The 25,777-nt window shown below is 37.0% G+C and overlaps 1 protein-coding gene across 3 annotated transcripts in view; it reads right to left on the reverse strand.

Annotated features, from left to right (window-relative positions):
• Positions 1-1,618: 1,618 nt before the first annotated feature.
• LOC124132113 (caspase-9-like) overlaps positions 1,619-25,777 on the reverse strand; it is a 40,909-nt gene continuing 16,750 nt past the window's right edge. Inside the window, exons 1-11 of one of the 3 annotated variants that reach the window (XM_046495777.2) lie at positions 17,605-17,681; positions 11,016-11,657; positions 10,317-10,607; positions 9,643-9,936; positions 8,235-8,321; positions 7,803-7,865; positions 7,324-7,395; positions 6,647-6,745; positions 6,025-6,327; positions 4,164-4,350; positions 1,619-3,435 (exon numbers count right to left, since the gene is read on the reverse strand). In XM_046495777.2, coding sequence (XP_046351733.2) covers positions 3,303-3,435; positions 4,164-4,350; positions 6,025-6,327; positions 6,647-6,745; positions 7,324-7,395; positions 7,803-7,865; positions 8,235-8,321; positions 9,643-9,936; positions 10,317-10,607; positions 11,016-11,610 — 2,124 coding nt within the window. In that variant the 5' untranslated portion in view covers positions 11,611-11,657; positions 17,605-17,681 and the 3' untranslated portion in view covers positions 1,619-3,302. Of the gene's footprint in view, positions 3,436-4,163; positions 4,351-6,024; positions 6,328-6,646; positions 6,746-7,323; positions 7,396-7,802; positions 7,866-8,234; positions 8,322-9,642; positions 9,937-10,316; positions 10,608-11,015; positions 11,658-13,292; positions 13,546-17,604; positions 17,682-25,777 lie in introns of those variants that run through there. The other 2 variants (XM_046495778.2, XM_046495779.2) reach the window with 2 other exon arrangements.

Here is a 25,777-nt window from a genome sequence, read left to right on the forward strand (position 1 = left end):
TCTTCATAATCACATGTATGGCGCTTGCTGTGCATAGTTGAGCACAGCATTGTTTTTAATACTTCACTGTATGTAATGTATGGTACATACTGTTTCATGCGGCGGTTTACGTTTCTGCATGGTTTATTGCTTTGACAAAAAAAAAAAAAAAATTCCAGCAGAGATCATACACCCGTATATGTTCTTTGCTTCTGGATACATAGGACAGGTTGGTCTGTAGTTTGCAATTATTTTCCAAAAAGATAATACGGTTGCATGATATCTCCACGATGTTTGGGTTGAATATAGTAACATTCTTCTAAACAAATTTCAAATCTAAGCCGGAAGCGATCACAACACAAACCCAGTTAACCAAACGGAACCATACACAAGAGTGAGTGAGGTAGTTGGGTTTAACGCCGTCTTGAATAGTATTCCGTGGGAGGAAAGTCTGAAGTGATGCAGGTCTTAGACGTTCACCACTTTGGTGAAACCAACGAGCAAGGGTTTTGTGCTGACAACAAAATCGGAGCGAACCGAGATTCAAACACACTGTCATAGGTTTCTCGCATGCCCAAGGGACACAACTCTGCATAGCGAATTGCAGCGGCTTCGGCGACTGGGCCAACAATGCCCCCGTAAGCAACTGTAAGAAACTATTATACAACAAAGATGTTTTAGATGGGGTATGTATTGCGGAACATTCCATGAAGAAACAGTGGCTATATTACACAATCACAAACTACAAAATACATGCACAATAAACGACAATTAAAAAACACAGGAACATTCAACATTCCAAAGAGCTACATTATAACAATTTTATTTGTAAAACAAGTGTATTATTATGATATGGAAACAATATGGGAAGTGAGCAAAACTATGGTAATGTTGTACATACATGTGCAAGGAATTTGTTTGTAATTGTTGATATGTTAACAGATCTTGGAAGTTGTTTCTGGATAACTGCTGGTAAACTTATTAAGAATCTGCACCTTTTAACAGAGTGTACTAAATTCTTTATCATGATTGGGGATTATTTGTGATTCTCTTTCTTGGTTGTATTATGTAAGACAATCCGTAATGTTGTTCATCTTCTGAGACATCACATGTTTCACAGACGTTCAAATGTTGTTGGGATTTTTTTGTATATCTACAATTTTTTCAATTTTTAGTTTGTGATTACTTAAACGAAGTTTTGAGAAAAGTGACCTATGTCCTTTGTTTTTACAATATGTAAGATAATTCTCAATATTTATAGATAACGTGACCAAACTGTATGTTCCTAACTTGCTGCTAGATAAATGGGAATCCATTAATGATTGCGTGAATTTTTACATTTGAACTGAAGTCTATTGAGTATATATATAATGAGTGGATTCATTACATTTTTTGTGTTCACTATTTCAAAAGTTTGCTTTATTTAACCCAACCAACATTTTGACCAGAAATATTGATATTTGCTGCAAAAGCATGCTTTAGAATGACATTTGTTGCGTTATCTATATAGGATTTTTTTTATTGGTACTAATAATGGGTATATATCAAGTTTTGCCTGACAGGCCCAGTTTTCTTGCCTGGGTTTTCTTTGTGCTGACCAATTAAAGACACTGTTTCTTTTATTGTGCTTTCCAAAGATAAGTACATTAATAACAACCAATTTGTACTGAACACAAATTCTCTCCTCCCATAGCTTACACTTATTTCCTCTGCACATAACATTATATTGCGGGGAGCTATTGATGCTCTGCAGCAATCTCTACTTGTTCAGATTGGAATGGATTTATCCAAATAAGAACTCGCTCTACATGGTGTTTACAAAAGACTGTACAAAAAAAAGACTGGTATTTACATTTATGAGTGGCACAAACCTCTTTGTATGACTTGTTGATTTTCGTTAATGGACAAACATTCTTATTCATTTAACAAACTTAAAATCTAATTCAACATTGTGTTCACAGTGTTATATTAAATGTCCCAAATTATTATTAACACAGATTTGTCTACATTTAGAAGATTTCACACACTTGCAACACCACTACAGGTAACTAAGCAAAGGTTTGTTGAAAATATTGCTAGGAGGGTCTTTTCTGCATTGGCATGAGTGTTACTTGTAGAGTGGATGATATATGGTCTTATTCTTTTTCAAGGGATGTAAATATGGTTGCTGGAGTTGTGTCTGCATAATGTGGGAAGGAAGGCTGGGGGGTTATCACTTAATGTTAATGAAACATACAGGCATGGTGCTCATGGACATGGGTAGTTCAACATTGGTACAACTGTTGCCTCTAAAGATGGCTAGATTACAGAAGTGTGCTTATTAAACATATTTCATATATATTTTGATATTGCTGGTGTTAGCTGTGAGCATCCGACAGGGGATTATTCTAACAAAATTTCATAATAAATATTTTCAACTTACAAATCTGAACAAACGTTTTCCCATCATCATGCTCTTATTTTAGGAACATCTAGTGACATCTTATTGCTTTTATGGGTAACTTCTTTTTATAGAATAATCTCTTTGCAAGGACTTTCTACAAAATATCTCTGTCCCAGACTTATTTTGTATTTGAACACTATCAACAACACACATTACAGTGCTAATTTAAGGAAATGTGAGGTATGAGGTGAAAGCTTATATTTCAGCGGGATTAAACCTGTAACTAGGGTGCAGAGGCACGATAAACCAAGGTGCCTTCCTCATGTACAAGAATCTCTATTTCAAGTAATTGTATGTCAGCAAGAGGTATTTGACGTCAAGAAAAGTGGGAAACATAAAATAGTTGACAAGTGTCGGATAAAACACTTTCTCTCGGGTTTGGCCCTTGTCCCTCTTCTCATATTTACAATGTCAACCAAAACCTTGGGAGTGAGTTTTATCCTTGACATGTAGCCGTGTGGGAATAACAGTTATTCACATTCATAAGTTGAAAACTTTGTCATCTGATTGGAACTACTACTTTTATTTGTATTCTAACACCTACAGGAGCAAGAGACACAGTTGTTATTGTGTGGACCCCTAGCAGAGCTGCTGCTTTTGCAGACATCACAGATGTATATGTGATGGTGGATCCTGCAACTATGGAAAGATGAAATATCCTGTGTATAATTACGAGGATAACATGAACATTATTATACAGGATCATCCTCATGTAAATCTTATTACATGTGCAGCTGGCATTGATGGAAAGACCAACTCTTGTCCTGGTTGTCTTACATTTCACTCTGACAGGGGTGCCAGCTCTTGGATCAAATACCATCATGTCTGCTTGAAATGCTGTGTAGAAACCCCTGTTGGCTGCCCACAGCTCACCAAATCTTCATTTGAACATTACTTTCTTCCTCAAGGTATAGAGTGGTGCTGGTGACTGCTTGTACCGACCCCCTTCCATCATAGCATTAGCTCTGCCCACTTCGTTGTTCACCAACAACAACACACTCAGGAGGTCGTATCTGGAACAACAGAGTAATACTGTGCAGTGTTTTTCAGGCTTACAAAGACAGACTAAATTAAACAGTAATTGGACATTACTTCTTTCCTTGAACTCCACATGGTCATAATTTGATAGATTGTTAGTACATTGTATTTCGTCACGTTTGTGGCGATGTACATATTCATGCATCAGTAATACAATATGTAGAGGAAACAGTTTACATCAGGAAAAAGCAATACATTTTGGTGTAAGGAATTAAGAAAGAGAGTGAGTTCATGAGGTTTCCTGCTATTGTATTTGAATCTACAACCCCCCTAAAGTTTAGAATTTTTGAAGTAGGGCAATAAGTACAGCATGACTTCATTCTCATCTTCAAACATTTGACTTACATGTGTCTACCTGTCCAATGCAGGTGATTTGAAACTTTCTGAATTCCATGAACTATCCAACCAAAACAATCCGAACAAGCTTTAAATTCAAGTTCACAGTTTGTGTGTTAATAATTAAGCTCACCATTTGCAGCTAGTGAGCACCAATCTCCCACTGAACTCATAACAATTTTCGTGTGTACAGCAAATCGGCACACAACTAGATAAAGGGAGACAACTCTCCCTGCCTTTGGATTGAAATAGGCCTACTTTTGTGCAGTGCTTCCCATTTATACCACCACCATTTTCAGACGAAAAAACAGTACAAATATGACCACAACACTCATATCCATGACCAAAATGTCATGGTTCTACTCACCTTGTACCATGCTTGTTGAGCATCTCACAGAGTTTGGTTATGTACCAGGATCCGTGGCTGCGACTTCTGTACGACACAAAGCCAGGCACAGTAGCATAGCCGATCAGGAAGTCAGCCTCATTGGGGATTACCTCCCTTGGGATCCCATCCACTTCTGGTTCAGCACTGTCTCTCTCAATCTCTTGACCTGGAAATTGTACATGATTATTATGACTATACTTGGAGAGTGTCTTCCACAGACCTTTCGTTCATAGATCATTTGCAGTACCATATCATTCTGTATTATCAAGGGTAATTTTGTAGAAGACTATAAGGTACACGTATCATGTCTAACAGCAACAACAAATACACTCCATTGTCCTAGGTAAGTGTATGGGATGAACTTCAGTTTGAAGCCTACTGATGCTTGTTTTCACAAGAGATACCAAATAGACAAATTAACACAACCGTAAACATCTGCAACTATATTAGAGCTGCCATAAACAGATCATAAACACTTCACAGGTTTGTATACACTGTTCCTCCATCACCAGTGAAAATGTAGGGGTACCGGTACTTTTCTTAACCCATCTTCCTGAGGCAAGGGAGTTGACTGACTATAGAAGTCCAGTTTCCACCCTTGCCAGACCAGGCTGGAATTGTGGAGTTATATTTTGGCTGGATTAATGTGTCTATGCATACTCAATCAGGTAACGAAATCGACATCCTGTTCATAAACTGCTGTTCATCAAAATAAGGGGTTACATGGGCATACATTTGTTCAACCTGCTCTACAGAAACAGAAACATTCTTTGTTGTTTGGTTATGACAAATCGATCCAAATAACATCATCATTAGATGGAAAATGTCTCTTAAGAACTACCTTAAGTCAGTCACATTACCTGCGCGCCGTAATGCACTTACATCAAATAAGGGACGTCAAAATTGCCAACATGATAAATGTGACAGGAGAGATTTTGGAAGTTGTTCCTGAACCTCTGGCGACTACAAGTGTTAGTCATTAATGATCAATGAGCCGTTCAATGAGCCGTTCATTGAAAGGTGATTGTAAAGATGTTTCAAATAGATACTAAGGTAAATTCATAGACTGTCACTGTCAGTCTAGACACGGATCGAGTCGATATGAGGATAGTTTTGATGGGCATTTCTTTGTTTTGTTCACTTTGATGGATGAAACTGAAAGCAAGGATATCTTTGAATGTGCATGTTATCAAACTTGGACTTATCTCAATGTATGCTAAAACGCTAAGGGTCTAAATGATCAGAAACAGTGCTTCTGTATTTATTCGTATTAGGAAATTCCCAGGGGTTTCTCCAGGAATGTGGAAGTAGTCCATCAGTGTTTACGTCATTTCAAGACTTTAGTCTCATGAAGAAACATGTGAACATCAAAATTAGTCGTTCATACACTTATGAACTTCAGTTTTGCAGTCATGTGACCAACCTCTTGTCCAATGGAAAAGCTGTATATTGTGTAAACTTCACATTAAAAAATTATTACAAGATAGATTTTGATTATCAATCAGATCGCCTTGATTGAATGACACCATTTTGTTTGAAGCAAGTGCATGTGATATGAGAGATGGAATCTGATTGGTCTTTAGGAGAGACATAGAAGGGACATAACTTGTAACAGTCACTGGTGGCACTATTATGGAGCCCAGGAATTCCAGCATAGTTTCGCAAGGGTGGAAACTGGATTTTACAGTCCGTAGGAGTAGGGCTGAGTTATACACGGCCTCATTTTATTAGCTGACTAAATGTATACATGTCACCGAATATTTGCCCAAAGTTTTCACAGGTGATGGAGGAATGCAGAGTATACATAACAATGAAGTATTCATGATGACAAAACACCTACCTTCTTGTTTTTCTCTGCCTTGACAAGCTTGAATGAAAAACATTTTGGGTTTGCCAGCTAATGATGGGCACACAACCGATTTGAAAGGCCCAGTCATGTCTGTGATGCTGACAAGCCTCCCATCGGTGCCATATATGTGCCCCTGGGCACCATGAGATAGTACACAACACACAAAAGAGTCATACTCTGTATGATCTATATTCAGGGCCATATTAACCAACACACGGACCATGTCTGTACTCTTCATGTTATCATATTGGCGGACATCGAAATAGAGCTCTGTAAATGTCTTGAGCAGATTTGCTGAAAAGAACATGTTAACATTTAGTGACGGACACGATTCTTATGGCACTATTAGAGTGTGTAAGTTTATTGAACAGTTATATACAATTTAAATGACATGTTTTAAAATATAAGTTTCTTCCTTGAAAGATCTGGTCACATGCAAAAATATGTTTTACAGAAGAGATCCAGTAGTTTCATTGATATGAACCAGACATGCAAATTAGTTCAATTTTCAGTGATATTTGGTGAAAGCTATTTTACACTCTCTAAATAAAAAGTATATATGTATCTGACAGCCTAATCCACCCTGGTACCCCACTCCCACAGACTCACTCACCTGCATCCACCTGTGTCCCCTCTCTGTTGGGCATTTCTCTCGCTCCACGGTCCTCTGGGTCTTTGTAGAAAACCTCATTGTTGATTATGATACATATCCCTGAAAATGTCATCATGTGTCACATTAAACTCAAACTGTGGCCAAGTAAAGAGTGAGTGATAGTTGTCTTACACTGCAGTAATCAGGTGGGTTTACCTCACGATAATTTTCATAAGAATCAATGAGCACACAAACTGTTAAGCTGGTGAACACCTCTATAAAGATATCTATGCTGAGAGATGAAAATTTTAAAACTCTCGACATTTGGCACAGAAAGTAGGTGAGTGTGTGAGTGAGTTGGGTTTAACGCTGCTTTTAACAGTATTCTAGTTACATCACGGCGTGTCAGCTTAATGTGGGAGGAAAGCCCGAAGTGATGCAGGTCTTCAACATTTACCACTTCGGTAAAAACCACGAGCACGTGTATGGTGCTGACAAACCAAGAAACATAATCGGGGCGAACCAGAATTCGAACCCTCAATCATAGGTTTCTGGCGTGCCCAAAGGACGCAACTGCGCACAGCGAATCGCCGCGCCTTAGACGACTGGGCCACCTGTGCCTCCCCACAGAATGTAGGATTGTGTGGAAGTTTATTAAAGGTAATATTATTACGAGGCATGCCATCAGAACAACTTGCCTCTGGGTTTGCGGTCCATTCTATAGTATGGCATGATTCTGTCTGGGGCCTCTTGTGTATGACTAGAACTTGCTGGAAAGACAAATGCAGTGAATAACATATCAAGTGGATTTATTAATATTTACAATGAAGTCAAACAAAATCTCATGCTAACATGTTCTACAGCCATGAATACCTGGTACCTGGTACCAGGTACCAGTTGTCTTATTTGTCTGAGGTAAGATATTCATCAAACAACCTAAATCCTAGGCTGATTGGTTGAAATGGTTTTAGGGGAAATGATCATCAAGAGCTGAACATAAACCAAATAACAACATAAAAGGCTGCAGTTTACTAGGACTACTCAATGAAAATCATTTAGTAGTCATACAGTTAAAAAAATACATTGCACCTCTGTCAATCTACCCTTTCATTTGGCTATATTTAAGCCAATCAACAGTCATCATCTACATGGGACCAGTGTTTTCTGCATCACTTACCTACAGCCGGCAAGACTGCTGGTTGGGGTGGAACTTGCTCTGGTTCTTGGTATCTTGCCTCCGCTGAAATAGTAGCAGAGAACACTCCCAATAACACTCTATTGAACAAGGTAAAACATTCAATAGTAATTTATTGGAAAGACAGTCAAATTAGGTAGGTCACAGTAACTTTTATCATATTTTGTGTTGAGATGGAATTACAGGAATTCCCAAATACACAAAACTCAGACTGAGCAAAAAGAACTTTCAGCCAATAACTGTCTCTGTATCATTGTCAGAAGATATAGGTGCAACTTTATGGACAATTATTGGATGACCTATAAAACATTTACAAGACTGGTTCATCGCTAGTTGCTTAATTTGCAGATTGTAAATTGAAAATCTTTTCACTAAACCTACATTAGAAAATTCCAATATGATTATTGTACGTACATGTAATCACAGAAATGTTGGCATGGTCGTGTAGAGACGTTCCCTGTTGTCTTGATGCCAGACTGATGTCCTGTAACTCGGATGTACCTGCACAAGAGTTTAACACAGAAAACACTTTAGTGGGTTTGTCAGGGAGTTGGGTTCAACACTGCTTTGTAAAGTATTTCTCATATATCACAGCATGTAAACTAAATAGAGGTGGGAAGCTAAATGTGATGCAGCTCTTTTAAGTTTAACACTTGGTAAAACCGACAAGCATGGGTACGGTGCTGAAAGAGCTTAGGCCACTGGGCTATCAGTACTCTCACAAACAGTGTGAGTGTAAACAACAAGGTCAGTAGGGATGTAACTACTGACTGACCTATCAATTTATTGCAATTGTGCATGGTCTGATGGTCATCTTACATCAGTGACAATTATCAATAGGTTAGTGAGTGAGTTTAGTTGTACGCAGCTTTTAGCAATATTCCAGCAGTATCACGGCAGGGGGACACCAGAAATGATCTTCACACATTGTAACCATGTGGGGAAACAAACCTGGGCCTTTGGCGTGACGAGCAACCACTTTAACCACTAGGCTACCCCACCGCTCCTCAATAGTTAGATCGATGTCACATGAGACTACCAACATTTCAACAGATATAATAACCAGACTTGTCGTACACACAATATGCATAAATATGTTTAACTACTCTGACAATAATGTGTACCCTACTCGAGATTTAAACCCTTTCTTTTGACCAAGTTGACAACTCTTTGGTTATCATCAAGCTGAGACAATCTATGAAAATACACAATGAATTTGTTCTTATAAGTACAGAGCTACAGATAACTTTTTGAGCAATTTGAGTTTTTACTTGAAGGTTTCTATTTTAATTGGGTTATTACATTTTTCATGGTGTAAAATATATTTTTTCACTCATCTATACATCACTTTATTGTTTTTTCCCCAAAATGAGTAAACATTTTGAGATTTCATAAATGAATCAATGTGTTTTAGATGTATATGACGGTTCTAACTATAGGCTTGACTCGGAAAGCAAATTAGCTCATATTTGTGTTTCGGAAATTAGCTCTGCTGTACGCTTGCTGAAAGTGTTTCATTGGGTATTTACGGGTGCTGTTTTTATACATTTAAATTTTCCATACAATGGCTACATTTTTGTACCAAAGTTAATTGGAAGTAATTGTATTTTGAATATTTTTGCGTGTATTTTACGCAGATACGCAGCTTATCTGTAGCTATGTAATTATTCACAAATGTTGTTTTAAAATTTAACTGTCATTCATGTCATGGCAAGTAGGTGATGCAATAATTATAAAAATATAACAAGGAACAAGAATAGACGGACAAAATGATATTGTGTCTTCATGAAAACCACTTAAAGTGTCAGATTTGTCCTCTCACCTTCTTCTGACGGTCTGTATATTCTGGAGAACTGCTCTGCCAGATGGTGGACCTGTGCTTCATGCAGGGCTTGGATGATGGCAGCCATTGCAGCATCACGGCTTCCTTGCCACGTCTGTAGCCACACTGTCAGCAGTTGATGCATCCTCTGTGTCACGTCAGGGTAGACACGAGACAGTTGCTGCAGAACTTCAGGACCTACTCTCAGATTAAACCCAAACACTGTCCAGTTCTCATGATGTAATTCAGAAGCTAGTTTGCGTGTGATGTCCTGCAGTTGATCTGGGGTGAAAACTGAAATTACAAGACATAAGGTGAGTGCAAAAATGTTATAAACAATAAAAAATCCGAAAAAGAAGCATACACAAGACGCATATTCTGCACAGAATAAACACAGCTCAACCATTATCTTTTTTCAAAGCACAGGTAACAATATCTTGGTTTGCTTGCCATACATGACCAAATGCACAAAATGGTTAGACAAAATCTCTGTAAAGTCACAGGAAGGGTATTGGCAAACTAAGATGTCTTTAAGGATGGGGTTGTAAGATGTGTATTGACGCAAACCTCAAATGCACATTTTATCCCAAACTGCATAAGTTAGTTCATCTGTAAATCTGCTAATGAATGTTCAGCCAAATGATTTACATATGTTTGTGAGCTTGATTGATTACCTTGCTGTGTGCTTGTTTCAAAAGGATATTTTACTCTTGATACTGCAACTGCAGTTGGAGCTGCTGCTCTTGCTCCTTCAACTGTGACCCCCGGGGTTTCCCGCCCTACCCCCCTCAACTGTTCGTGTTCCACAGCTGGCACCTGATTCACTACAGCTGGTGGCCTCTCTGCTATAGTGGTGCGGCCTGTTTTTGTGTTTGGTGGCAGCTGAGGCTGTGGTGGAACGTAAGGTTCTGATGTATCCATGCCTTCTTCCATATTAGTTGTATAATTAGTTAATCCTTTTGCACCTGAAACATTGGCATTGAATTTGTGCTTACAAAGACCATCCAGGACATGGACATGGCCCTCAAAGTTTGATTTATTCTTTGGAAGCCATCTTGCTCTTGATTTAATCTTCTGAAGTCTTTCTATTGTTTCTGTTACCATTGAAATACTTGTTACCTTTCCAAATCAACATTAACTTGTATCATATATTATATTAATATAAATTGGGAAACTCATAAATTCCAATTTGAGGATGTTTATGATGTTTAGAATATTGCCGTAGACCTCTTTGAACACACACACAAATTCCTTAACCTCCCTTGACACACCTACTGATGATGAAATATATCTTTACATGAAACATATTCATACTACATATTACTGAAAACCTAAAATCTTAAGTGAATAACATAATTTACAATTTTACATACCTTCATATTTACAAATAACTTCTTGAAGATCGTTTCGATCAATTGTCCCCAACAACTGTTTGAGTTTATGAAGATCGTCTTGTGTTATTAGTTTTGTTTGTTCCAAATAAGTTATCAAAGCCATTGGATTTACAATTTTTCCCTTGTCCTTCTTCTTCATGTCTCCAATCAAATACATCATCTTGTGCAGCTCTTCTGAATCAAGATCTTCTGCCACTGCTAACAACATGTTCCTGTAATCCGATATTTGAGACTGACCTTGCTGAATTCTTGTTTCAATGACACTTTCATCAAATCCAAGTTCTTCCTCAAGTAGATCTATGCGCTGAATCTTTTTCAAACATTCTGCAAGATACCAAGGATTCTTTTTGCCAAATTTCCCAACTTTTTCCCATTGGGTTAGCAACTCTGTAGCCGTTGTTATGCGGTCTAGTTTTCCACCTGCCACGTAATCTCGACTGATGAACTTGAGGGCATCCAAGTCGTCATCATGCAAGTCTTCTCCGATGTGGAGCCCTACTCTTCTATAGTCCGGACCTTCGTCTTCAGCATCACAGGTGAGATTCTGAGCATCATACCTTGTATCTTCATGCATCTTATTAGTCAGTCCAAGTCACTTTGATCAGGGTTCAGATGACACACCTGCCAAACCATTTAAGAAACAGATGATAAAAAATTTTTGAATTCAGTATCATGAATATGAACAAGATGAAAAAGGACTTTATCAGGATCACAACATAGCAAGAGGATCATAAAAATAATACTGATGATTTAGATAAGATTCTCATTAGTCAGCTCTTACTATAAACAAGGATAACTGAACAAAAAACGAAGCCAGAAAACGTACAAATCTTTATCTGGGCCATATTTCCTTTATTAGACGCCTGGACATATGCTGTCCAAAAAATAGAACATCGGCCTCTTAGACGCGGTCCTGTTCCACAAAGCGATCTTAGTGTTAGGATGATCTTAAGCCTATGTTTAAAGTATGGGAGTTATGATCACCTTAGTGCTAACATCACTTTGTTGAATGGTGCCCAGGTCTCCAACATACTTTTAGACTGATTTATTGGAAATAAATAATGAATGTTTCCTGCAAATGTATCCATTGTAAGACATTGAGATTTGGCAAGATTGTGAGTTGCCACTGCGCCAACATAAAAAGAATAAATGTCAGATCAACGGCTAGCGTGAAAATAATAGACGGATGGGCATCTGATAGAGGAAATATGTTAGTCAGTTTCTAATAATGAGCTATGACAAATACAAATAGTTACATGAGATCTATGAACATGAAAACATTCTTCTGAACACTAACATTATACTGCTTCACAACTTGGTGTTAATACATGTATTTCAATTTATTACAAAGCATGTTTGTATTCAGTTAGTAGGCCTACATCTACCTCACCTTAACAAAAATGTCAGGAGAGATCTAGAGCTGACTAATCTAGTTATTTATATTGATGATGTAGTAGGTTTCTGCAATTTTATTGGTTGTCAACCTACGTGGCGAATCATAAATCCACAGACCATAAAATAATCAGATCTATTCTCTATTGATATTATCATAATCTCTAGTGACTAGTTTATGGTCTTTGCTAAAGTGCAAAACCGTGGATCTCGTCTTGTCTCCACGTAGTATTATTATGTAAATGTGTCTTCACGATGTTGTGACTGTGTCGACTGTTCCGACATGGGTATGAATATCAAACAATATGACACACCAAATCCTTAATCATCACGCACCCTTTGCATTTAGGCTGCGGGTGCACAACAGTTTAACTGGTTCTGCTATTGGTACGCGGAACCACAGGTATCGCCAGTCAAGTACCCAGTCATGTCAGCCATGAGCGAAGGCGAGCTTTAGTTGCTCGATCGTATCACGGCCAGGTAGGCATGATTCGTACAAAATGTTCATTTTTTATGTAAGTAACAGTAATCTATAACATGTCTTTGTGAAATTATAGTTCTAGACCTGATCGAAACTATTTTATGTATGGCTCATATCGGTCGGTCTTTTCGTCGTTTACTATAATCTGTAGGATGATTTACGATATGTGGTAATAGTGTAATATAGGCCCTATAATGTCTACGATATAAGGCGATACATATTTAATGGGAACAAAGGCTATATGATATCTGAGAATATATAAGCCACCTTCTTTGATTGATTCACACATGGCATGCATATAGCCTATACATATATATACTATAATAATCATACATGATAATGATCAGTAATCTTGGAAACCACTAGGCCTATTTAGCGCCTACCTTCACTCACGTCGATCATTGGCAATCAGGTTCCAAGCACATCTAAATATCCTAAACTCCTTGGTTTTCTTCCAATAATGATCTTCTTCAGAGAATAAATATAAATTCCAACTATCCATTTCTCACAGAACGAACATAGCGGTTTGGATATAATACCAGGCATAAGGTTAGTGGACAGATATATCCTGAAATATCTTTAAATATGAAAATGAAATGTCACATTTTCAGTAATATGTATTCCCTTTACGTAAACCACCCAAACTACGTTAGCTTCTTCGTTTTCGTGACACGTACAATTTGGAAATTCCAGGTTGTTCGAAGTCTATTTATAGATCCACGTTGCGGGGACAACTCATATATATATGCAAATGGACGCGATATCGTCAATCTCATTAAAATCAGATCTTAGTTCTCGATACAGACACACTCTCTGTAAGTATATAGTTAGTTTTCAGCCATAATTGTTGAATTTTGTTTATGTTTAATATAGTTGCAAAGTGTCGAACTAGCTCTTGTCTCATTAAACACTACAAATAACAATGAAGCTAAAAGCATGTTATATATTTGTGTCATATAGTTCATGCATGTATAATGTGTATACTAATAACACTGCTTCACATATCATTAATCCTAGTGACGCTTCCATTCAACCAAACAATGGGGGTTCAAAGCCCCGCAACGTCAATAACTAATTCAATTTTGAAGTTTTACAATACTGTTCTGCCATCCTTCTTTAATTAGTTCTTATACATGTAATATATAATTTAAACGGTCTTGATTTATACATATAATAGTTGAACTATTGCCATACGAATTTGCGAAAGTCACCTATTCACAATCTTCTTTTACGACAAAAACAATTTACATCATATGTTCTCTGGTCACAAGAAGGCTTGCCACACATCAAATTACGACAAACGTTGTGTGGAAAAATATATTCAATGGACTGGGCTTCGTCTCTTGGTTATTGTTTGTGATGCATGCATGTGGCGCTAGCGTTTTTACGAACTCAAGACGCGCGTCTATTGGTTAACATAGATATGTTAACCAATAGACGCGCGTCTTGAGTTCACATATGATTGGTTAGTAAGCAATCTGTTTCACAACGCCACCTATATCGAAACTGTTGACCCGGTGGTCTTATCCTGCTGCATATTATATTAGAGAGGCTTTGAGCTGAGGTTGTGAACTGCAAAGAAGATCTTTACAATGACAGTCGGACTCAAAATCTGTTTATATATGCAGATGCAGGGGACATCGAACGTTAAGGGGGTTGTAGTCAAAACGGCTTCAAAACATAAAATGGCCACACACAAAAGTCAAAACGGCCACAAAAAAAGTCAAAACGGCCACAAAAAAAGTCAAAACGGCCTCAAAAAGTCATAATTAAGGGCCACAACAAAAAAGTGAAAACGACCACGGCCAAATATAATAATGTGAGCCGGATGTGTACAGAGTGTACATGTTAGATGTTATTATTAATAACAAATGAATATCTAATGTGAGCAGTAGGTGTACAGAGAGTACATGTGAGATGTTATACATTCTAAATGAATATCTAATGTGAGCAGTAGGTGTACAGAGAGTACATGTGAGATGTTATACATTCTAAATGAATATCTAATGTGAGCAGTAGGTGTACAGAGAGTACATCTTAGATGTTATTATTAATAACAAATGAATATCTAATGTGAGCAGTAGGTGTACAGAGAGTACATCTTAGATGTTATTATTAATAACAAATGAATATCCAATGTGAGCAGTAGGTGTACAGAGAGTACATCTTAGATGTTATTATTAATAACAAATGAATATCTAATGTGAGCAGTAGGTGTACAGAGAGTACATCTTAGATGTTATTATTAATAACAAATGAATATCCAAAGTGAGCAGGATGTGTAAATACAATGTATGATCTTCCAGTAGAGTTCATGTGTTGTTGTTTTAACCAATCTCATCAATTTACTTTGATCTCTGTACTGACCAGTGTACCAATATGTTATGAAAACATGAATACAATTTTATCCTAATGATGAAACCTTTCGTGGCGGTCTGTGTGTACACAATTAATCTGATCCGATCTATGAACTATTATATAATGTATATAATACAATTAATGCATAATACAATTAATATGACACAATACTTTGGTTTGACTTCTATATTTTCTGTGCGAAACGGCCACAGAAAAAAAGTTTTCTTTACCTTGAGGCCGTACTTACATAGGGCCGTTTTGACCCGCCCTGAACGTTAGTAAAATGAACTTACACGTTAGACCACGAAATATTAGTTATCATTTCTTCGTTGTTCATTTAACAAGATAAGAGGCTATATAGCTACGAATAGGTACTTATACCTTATCCTTATAGTCAAAAGAAGGAAAATATTTAATCGTTGGTAATACACATGCTTGTTTATTATATGGAAACTATATGTGTCAAGAGAAAATGCGGATTTGTCTTTGGCAGCAAACAACTCATCATTGGCACCACATCCATAGCCCTACTTTAAAAAAGTATGAGACAGCATAAAGTAATGAAGTAAAGTGAATAGTATTTATCACATATACCTAAATTAGACAATGAATTGGACACTTTTTATGTTAGCGAGACTATTACATATATACCTCAATTGTAGAAAGAATTCCACATTTACATGGAGTTCTAAATTCGTTGTTTGTTTGTTTGTTTTAAACTTAACTCCCCACTCAGCAATATTCCAGCTATATGATGGCGCTCTGTAAATAATCGAGCCTGGACCAGACGATCCAGTGACTGATATCATGGGCATGGATACGATGACGTGCATCAACCATACCCTTAGCCGACTCTCACGACAAGCATTTAATTGCTGAAGACCTATGCTAACTCTGACGTTAAGGTGTCTATTAATTGTATATTAATAAGATAAATGACGATATGACAAAATGATGATTTCCTACATAACACTACTCAATATACCTTCATTCTAATGTTTTTCTGTAGAAATTATCAAAACAATATAGTGTTTCATTGTCAGTGCTACCAAAAAACATACAACTAAGAAAGGCATTGCTCATAAATAATGACCATAAATTTGAAATAATGGGGGGAATCACATAACCATTTTCACGGGTAACTCTTTATATATAAGAAATACCTTCTAAGTTGCGAAAGGGAGTATGTATTATCCATATAGCCCTTAAGCATGCAGTTGGTATTAAAGCTTCAATAAGAATGTGCATACATATATATGTAACAGGTAAACTAGTCAATATGTATACACAATTTGAACTTATTCATACATCTTGCACACCCATGACGCAAAACCACATTAGAACTATTACACTGTTTCATAATGTAGCTTAGTGGCCCCATTTTTATTCTTCTTTAAAAAAAAATATAATTCTAATCAGTTTGTAAGGCTATGGCAGTGTAATGTTAATAATCAGTGACAATGTATATGCAGTGGGAATTTAAAGTGTCACGGACTTACAACAGTGTAAAGATGAAATACATGCAGGACGGTCTGGATATTTAGAGTCACTTCGTTGTAGAATATAATCATATACACGTTTAGTTTATAACGAAATAATATTGGTGCATCATGCACACTTTCACTAGCGGAGAGACGAATATGATCAAAATAGATTATAAATACATAAAATACTTATGAATAGATGTGTAGGGTTCATTTGAACTGTATAATAAGAAACATTATGAACATCAGAAGATCGTATACAACGACCCCAGATAAGTTCCTGGAGTAGAATCAGTTTCAAAATGTAGAAATGTTCCCTGGTAGATCTAGTTATTTGGTTTTAGAATTAGTCTTCAAACTGGAATCCCACTGTCAGTTGAATAAAAAACGATTCTATGTGAAAATGATATGCATAATGTTCATAAAAGACACCACTTCAATATTGGCTTCATGGAGAAATATGTAAAGGAATTATTTTCTCGAAACGAAATGATACACACGGACACGTCGATCACCATATATAATTTCAAGTGAAACAACCCTTTCAATCAACACCTGTAGGTTGGTAGCATCATTATGACGTTTACCCAATTAGGCACCCACGCGGTGCTTGGTGACATCAGAGAAACATGTCGTAATGTTGTACATCAATTGAGAAATCCATAACATTGAAAGTTTAGGGGTTTTGAAAATTATGAAAAAAAAGACCGAAGTGTGATTCTATTCATAAGCGATTAAAATAAACATGGGTTTTACCATGTTTCTAAAATGAGGCCATTACACACTAGGTTCATATACTACACGACTCACAATGTGAAAGAGGTGATCTGCGAAGGTAACAAATTGCATTTACCATTTTAGTTAACCATCATCGCTTCGTTTCAGGTCGGGGAAACGGGGAAACACCATGGTGGTTCCCCCCAGTGCAATTTTCCTACAACTGTTTACCGTTGGTCGATAACAACTTAGAATTTCCTTGAACAATAATAACGAAACCGTGATGTCACTTATGTTAAAGCATGCCCATGTGAGTAGGACATGTCTGGTTGATTATTGAAGTCCCTAACAATTCAAATATCACCAGGCACGATTTATTGATAAACCCACGTGGGTATGACAAAACCTCGCCCAGATAGACATCACGAGACACAACATGACATATGGCGATGGGTGAGTGTGGTGTGCAACAAGCTCCTCACAGCGATAGTACGTTCCCGGAGCTCTCTATACTATGTTACCGAGAGTGTAACGAAGGTGTCACGCGCTGGGAAGGAGCTTGGGTGTGCACGATGTATGGGACCCAACCTGTCCACTGACTTGAAGCACTATCAGTAAACTGTATAAAACGCCTGTGCTCGCGATCCAGGAGAGCTGTCATAGGTCAGTATATGTCTGTATCGTAGAAATGGCAACTATAGAATTAATTTTTTTCTCTATTGTTGTAAAATTATTTATATTTCTGTAAAAGAAAACCCCATTTCTATTCAGTTCAGGAATTGTATCGTGTGCAAGAGTAGGTGTTAACGTGCAATTTGACAGTCGACGGGAATAAAAAATAAATTCCTGATGAGATGTTAGGACGACTTTCCGGTGATATGTTGTATGTACCTGTATCTAAACAGCAATAAATAAACGTGTTCTGGTGAGCTTTTTGTAACTTCAATTTCTTGGTTCGTATTGAAGCCTTTGACTATACATCATGTTGCCATGTAAACATATTTAATATGAATGTGTCACTTTGCTACCTCTTTACCAGCTGGCACAAATACACCATGACGGATAGAAATTTGCCAGAAACGTCATAACGCTCACAGATCACCGGTGAGCCTTTATTTTAGTTCTTTTCGGTCACATTATATAGTATGTTCACATTGTGGATAGTCCTATAACAATTGCTTAAAACCTACTGGAGGTACAAAATGTAAATCCTCACCTTAGTCTGATTGATTTGATTCACAATACATTTCGATGATTCTTTCCTTTCCTTTCCTTAGAAGGAAGCTTACACTGACGTATTGTTATTGACACATCATGCTGTAACTTCCTTGGGAGGCGAGCAAATATCACTAAAGGTCAAAAACGTTCGTTTTATACTTCCCTAGCTCCTATCTCTGATACCGTATAGTCATATATAATAGTAAAGGAGGGGAACCGGGAAGAAATTGCGGGAGCTGCACGAGCAACTGATCAATGCATCCAGTCAAGTCTTCCGAGGCGGTAATTGCATCCATCAATCACAGATCGGTGGTACCATGGAGACGTATTCCACTGCCTTGCTCCGTCTTCACTAATCACAAATTATATAATGCCCCTTTGAACTGTATATTGTTAAATGCCGCAACCGCAAGTTTTCAGCTATATGATGCGAGGCCAGTGAAAATAGACGAGTCTGCACCAGACAAACCAGTGCTTGATGTTATGAGCATCGTCCCACGCTGTCATCGTGAGATAACACGCAATCAGTCAACAAGTCACCGAGCCTGACCACCCGATAAAGCTCGTGGCCTCTTACAAGCATAGATAACTGGGTACATGTTCTAATCCGGAATCCCAACGTGGGTAAACAATATATATGATTTAAACAGTATTGTATTTCCATTAATGTTCAGATTTTACATTAAATAGCATTACAAAATGGAAAAAGGATTAGCAAACAGGCCAAAAAGGCCTATATTAATGCTTCTACTAATATTGTACATTATACATGTAGATTGTAATGAAGTCTATAGAGCAGACATTAATGAGTAACACAACATGAAATAAAATGGAAAGCAAGATACCAAATGCATTTTATATTCTTAAGTTGACACAAAACTTACGTAAAGCGGTTTGTTTCAATGATGTAATTGTGAACTGATTTTATAATGTATTCATTGTCTTAATGATGAATCTTCATTGCCGTGGAGTATAGTATGTATGCTGAGCTGGTTAACAAAAAAGTATTCGTCAATTCTAAACTTGGCATAGCGTGGACAAGATAGAAAAAAAGTGGAAAGCATCTTCTCTATTTAGGCCACATGAACAGATGGGATTATCAATCAGAAATCTGTCAAATAAATGTGATTTTAAATCACTACAACCTAGCCTAAGTCTAGATACAATCACCTGACATTGCCGCTGGCCATAACTAGCAAAAGATGTAAAATTTGCAGTAAGCTTAGTTTCTCTAGAAATTAATTGCTTAAACCGAGATAAGGAATCTACATTTCTAATATTAATATCAAGTGCATTCCAAGCTTGTATAACAGATGGCAAAAAAGATCGATTATACTATGATAAGCGTCCTGCACTGGTCTGGAAGTCATTAGAAGTACGAAGGTTATATCCAGTTATGCTGGATATATTAGGTGGGACCCATAAAGATAGATATTTAGGAGTTAGCCCATTGACCATTTTGTAAAATATACATAATTTATGGTAATGTCGTCTGTCGGACAGTGAGCATAAACCCGTTTCCCTATAAAGTTTTTTGTGACTGGTTCCTCGTACTGCTCCACATACTGTTCGTAGAGCATCCAAGTGTAAATTTTCTAATAGTTTTACTTGTTCATTATTACAATTATCCAAAATATTATCACAATAATCAAAAATAGGTAAAATAAAAGATTTGTACATGGTTTCGAGCGTTCTTCGGTTTAGACGGTATTTCAGGCTACGCAAACAATTAATTAATGGGCTCACTTTACGTACAATATATTCAATGTGTTTGTGCCATTTTCCATCTTCCTGGAATACAAGTCCTAGATGTTTATGATCACTTACTTCAGGTATAGGAATATAATTCATTCGCAGAGGTAATTTAGGACTAGGATTAATTTTAGTAGAAAATAACATGGCTTCCGTTTTGGAAGGACTAAATTTCACCTGCCATTTACTTGCCCAGTTTGTTATACATTCTAAATCACTATTCAATATAGCGGCTGTGGATTCAGGATCTTCAATAATTAGTAATAAAGATGTATCATCAGCAAAAAGTTTAATATTACTCATTATCCCATGAGTCAGATCATTAATATAAATAAGGAATAACAGAGGTCCTATATCAAACGCCTTACTTATATCACAAAATATGGCGCGAACTTCCTTTCCATCATCCAATGCTTTGGAGATCACGTGATATAATTCAGTTAACTGATAAACAGTTGGATCTCCAGGTTTGAATCCCGATTGTGAAGTGGTTATGATTTCATTATCCAAGTAAAAATTGTAGACATGCTTAAATACACATTTTTCAAATACCTTAGAAAGAGAAGTTGTCAGGGCAACTGGTCTATAATTATTACAATCATGAACACTACCTTTTTTTATGGATTGGAACAATAAGAGATTTTTTCCATTGACAAGGAAAAGAGGAAAGTCGTAGCGATAAATTGAACAGTAAAGTAATGGGAGCACATAGAGGTATAGCTAATTTTTTTAAAAGCTTATTACCAATATTATCTGGACCTTTAGCTTTGGTAGTATTTAGACTTAAAAAATATCATGGACTTCTTTTTCAGACAAGAGCAAGTCGTTAAGTTTATTTACCGGCTCATGTAAGTTATTAGTTTCCTTCTCGGGTTCTTCAACTTGGGCTTGTTGAATAAAGAAGTCATTAAAAGCCTCAGCAATATCACTGGGATGATCAACAACGTTCCCATTAATCATAATAGGAGGGGATTGTGTATTTGAATTTCTATTATGCTGTATAATTTTTTTAATTAAGCGCCACCATGATTTAGTACCACATTCTGAATAAATAGTATCATCTAATTTCAAATCATAAGCGCGCTTAGCTTTCCTAACTTCAGTAATAACTTTGTTCCGTGCTAATCTGAAGCGCTCCCAATCAGTCTGTAAATTTCTTCTTTTAGCAGTTCTATGCAATCGATTTCTATTCCTCATCAGCTTACGCAAGTGGCCATTCATCCAAGAACAATCCCCTGGTCGTACACCCACTTCTTTTTGGGGAATGTACAGATCTATCAACTGTAATAATTTTGAAGTAAATAGTGAAATAGACATGTCAATATCAGTGTGGTCAATAATACTTCCCCAATCCCCAATGGCAGCAATACAATCACTTAGGCCATCGTAGTCAGCATGGTTATAATCATATATAATTCGCTTAAAAGATTCCTTACGTGCCTTTCCAAACCTGAGGGAAACGAATACTGGACTATGATCACTGCATACTGGAGGAAGAACACCTGATTCATGTACAATGCTATAAACAGAGGTAAAGATGAGATCAAGCAAAGTACTAGTAGTATCAGTTACTCGTGTAGGTTCAGCAACAAGTTGTATTAGGTTGTAAAATAATTGTAAATATTCAATTTTGTCGTTACGTCTGTTAAGTATATTAGCATTAAAGTCACCTACTACAATCATTTTAGAGTTTTTATCAGCAGCTTTCGCAAATGATTCATCAATTAAGTCCCAGTAGTAGTTCCTGAGGTCCCCTCTATAGAATGTACCAATCAACAATTTATTATTATTTACAATGACCTCAATCCATACAGCTTCTAAGTATGATCAAGATCGGGGACATGTGTAAAATACAGGTGATCTTTTACATACACTGCGACCCCTCCACCCCTTGTAGGTCTGTCTTTGCGAATCGGTGGATGGTAACCAGATATCATAATTACATCATTTGAAATGCCAGGATGTAACCAGGTTTCGCAAAGGCAGATAATGTCAAAATTACCGTATTCTGCTGTTAATAGATCAACCTTATCCTTCAAGCTCCTTATGTTCAGATGTACAATAGTAAGAGGTCCCGGATGTGGGTGAATATTCCCCGAGCATAGCAGCATTGTTGATATTATTAAGAAGTGACGAACCCCTAAACATAGGTATAAAACTATACAAAAACACAAAAACTTGTCAAAACGGCGCCTATTTCTAGCATAAAGAATAGTTGCAATATATATAATAAAAAACAATATATATAATAATTATGCATTTGATAAATATTTCTTTGCGAATGTACAAGGTCTCGGACATCTGAATTAGGTATATATTCATATTGAAAGCTGAAAACTAATTTCAAACATATCAAGTGTATTGTAAGAAAAATAATATAATTATGTTAAGCATTTCCTTTGAGATATGCGTTCATTACTTATTAAATGGAATGGTAATAAATTGCCGTTATAGAAAAACTACACAAGATGGCATGTCCCATGCTGATCTAATCCACAAATATACCACGCACATTATACAGGCAACGCATACATATGTGTGAATAAAAGTGAGAAATCACAACCATGTTCCTATATACTTTGTTATGAGAATATTAGTTTAGGTTGACAATAATTTATATACTCCTATCACAACCGACAGCGCAAAGTGTCGTCGAAAATCCATAAACGTTTACCACTCTAGCGAAACGAGTGAGCGATGGAAATGCCGGCACACCATAGATCATAATAGGGGCGAAAAATCTGGAATTCATATCCAGGCAGTAGATCCTTACAGTCTAGGGCTTCGTGAAACTCAACATTATACAATACTGTCCTTATGAGGTGAGGCAATGTGAGGTTGTGTCATCAACTTGAACACCCGGTCACTATGAGAGCACGTCACATTAACACGTGAATCCATTATTTAAGAGAAATGATGGGTGCAGTGTTACTAAATAGCCGAAAACATTAACATTGTTCTGTTTTACTCACCTAGTATTTTCACAACAATCAGGCTTATATTCAAGTGAAATGTCAACTTACTTTCGCTTTCATGATTCACAGAACAGGTGCGGATTTCTCTTGAATGCCTACTAGAGAAAAGCAACAGGGAGCTACCAAACTATGGAACTAACACTTAAAATAGAAATAGCCACACAAATTATAAACGAAGACACAGTCCTTATTAAGTTTGCATCGTTATGATAAGAACCCGGCACATTTTCAATGCAACCAAACACAGTAAACCGTGTTTGCAGTACAAAAGTGCATAGGTTGGTGTTCAAACTCCTAGTCCCCTAGAAAAAAAGGTTCTATGCTGTTGCAAAAACTAAATATTATTACGTGCACTAACAAACCCGATTTGATCGAAATGCCGCACAATTCCGACTTGGCAAATTCCTTTTAGGAATTTTGAACAATATTTTGACCTAAACGAAAGTGAACTGCTGTAAAATGAAGTCTGATGATGACCTGGGTGTATTTATAGAAGTAGGGAATCCCCCGTCGATATACACGTCATATATATGATGCGTCGGGAATGCCCACTGACGCTGAGAAATGGTCTTATTTTGGGGGAGAACAGCAATAGCAAGGGAAATCGACTATAAAAATGTAACCTGGACACTATGACAATCCTAACTTAAAACCACATTGGGCAATGACTGTTTTGAGACGTACAAACAATAGACATATCAACATTCGTCTACCACAACTATGGGTGGGAATTTTCTTGAACAAGACTTTAGGACAAACATATCTTCCTATGTGTGGCTTTCATTGTTCATGGTGATAAATAAATTAAATATGTTACATAATAAGTAAGAAACATTTCGAATGAAAACATCACTGTGCTCATATCGTTAACAATAATTTTCACGATGTCGAAAGATGTTTTTAGAATGTGGTGGATAGGCCTGATTGGAGGTATTTGATAAGGAAATGACTATTTACTTAGCATATGTTCGCATTTATTATTTGTCATGTTATTATTTAATATATTATGAGCATGTAAATTATGAAGACGAAAAGAAGAATTCTTGTGTAATATAAACTAACTCCTGTGTCATTTCATATATCATTTCGCCAAAAGGTCTCATTTGACCAAATATAGTTGCTTGGGGGTTCAGCAATAACATTCGGATTTCAGATGCAAAGGCGGAACTGTTCATAAAAAAAACCAAAACATATATTAATGAGTAGATTAAGAATTTTGACGTAAGTTAATGTTTTGTTTGCATTCTTAAAAATGATCCATAAGGCGAAGTCTTTCAAACAGTTTATATATACCAGCTGAAACGTGTATAAAGTGGTCTGGGTATAGTGTATGTACTGTCATACGAAGTAGGACATACTCGGAAATTACTTCAACTTTCCAAAATTGTAAGAGATATAATAGATACGATGATATTGAACGAACTGGGAACACATTACAACCGGTAGTGAAGTAAGACAGTAGATGTTATCACCGCCAACGATCTTGAAGGACCTTAAGGGTAAGATTGGAAATTTCAAAGTTGGCGTTTCTGGATCAGTAGATTGTAATACCGCCACGATTTGTCAAACATTCATTCACTCGACGAGGCATACTGCGTATGAGTATCCCAATGGCGATTTGGGGGGAGACTGTGCCGATCCTCTTGTAGCGCGTGGCCAAGTTCAGCCAACACGTCTCCTATATAGCATGTCCCACACGTGTTCAATGCTGGCCATAACACTCTATGGAAGTTGTCCTGGAGCATTGACATTACCACATTTTTGTGATACCGAATCAATGAACACTAGTGCATCTTGATAGCTTAGTAATACATATATTTAACATGTTCGTGGTTGTTCAGACATGTTTCACTATTGCATACGTGCTGAAAGGTAATCACCGTGTGTGTGTGTGTGTGTGTGTGTGTGTGTGTGTGTGTGTGTGTGTGTGTGTGTGTGTGTGTTACGAATCTCCACACCATGAATAAGTACAGAAACTTAAAACCATGCCGGCAAAGACCCTGGGTACAACTGTGATTCGTGCACGCTTTGGGAAATACAAAAAAGTGGCATGGGCCGGTCACCTTCATGTATTTACACACATGTACGAACTTGTGGTGTTTTGCTGTAAAAAGAAGGATGTGTACCGCTTTCCAAACTAAATCAGCTGGAATGATACTAGCGTATGTGTTAATAATATCTGAGGCATGAATTTGTCGTGATGTAACTATAAGGCAACTACTCACAGTTGACGGGTTTCACAACACAACACTCCCCCTTACAGGGAATTTCCCACATGTTACGTGGCGTAAACAACGCGAGAGCAACTATGACGAAGAAACTTGAGGTCGAAGGTTATATTAGAAACGATTACCGTGAGTGAGT

The sequence above is a fragment of the Haliotis rufescens genome, unplaced genomic scaffold (assembly GCF_023055435.1).
Source record: "Haliotis rufescens isolate VD_foot unplaced genomic scaffold, xgHalRufe1.0.p SCAF_4, whole genome shotgun sequence".
In the NCBI taxonomy this organism is placed as follows: Eukaryota; Metazoa; Mollusca; class Gastropoda; order Lepetellida; family Haliotidae; genus Haliotis; species Haliotis rufescens.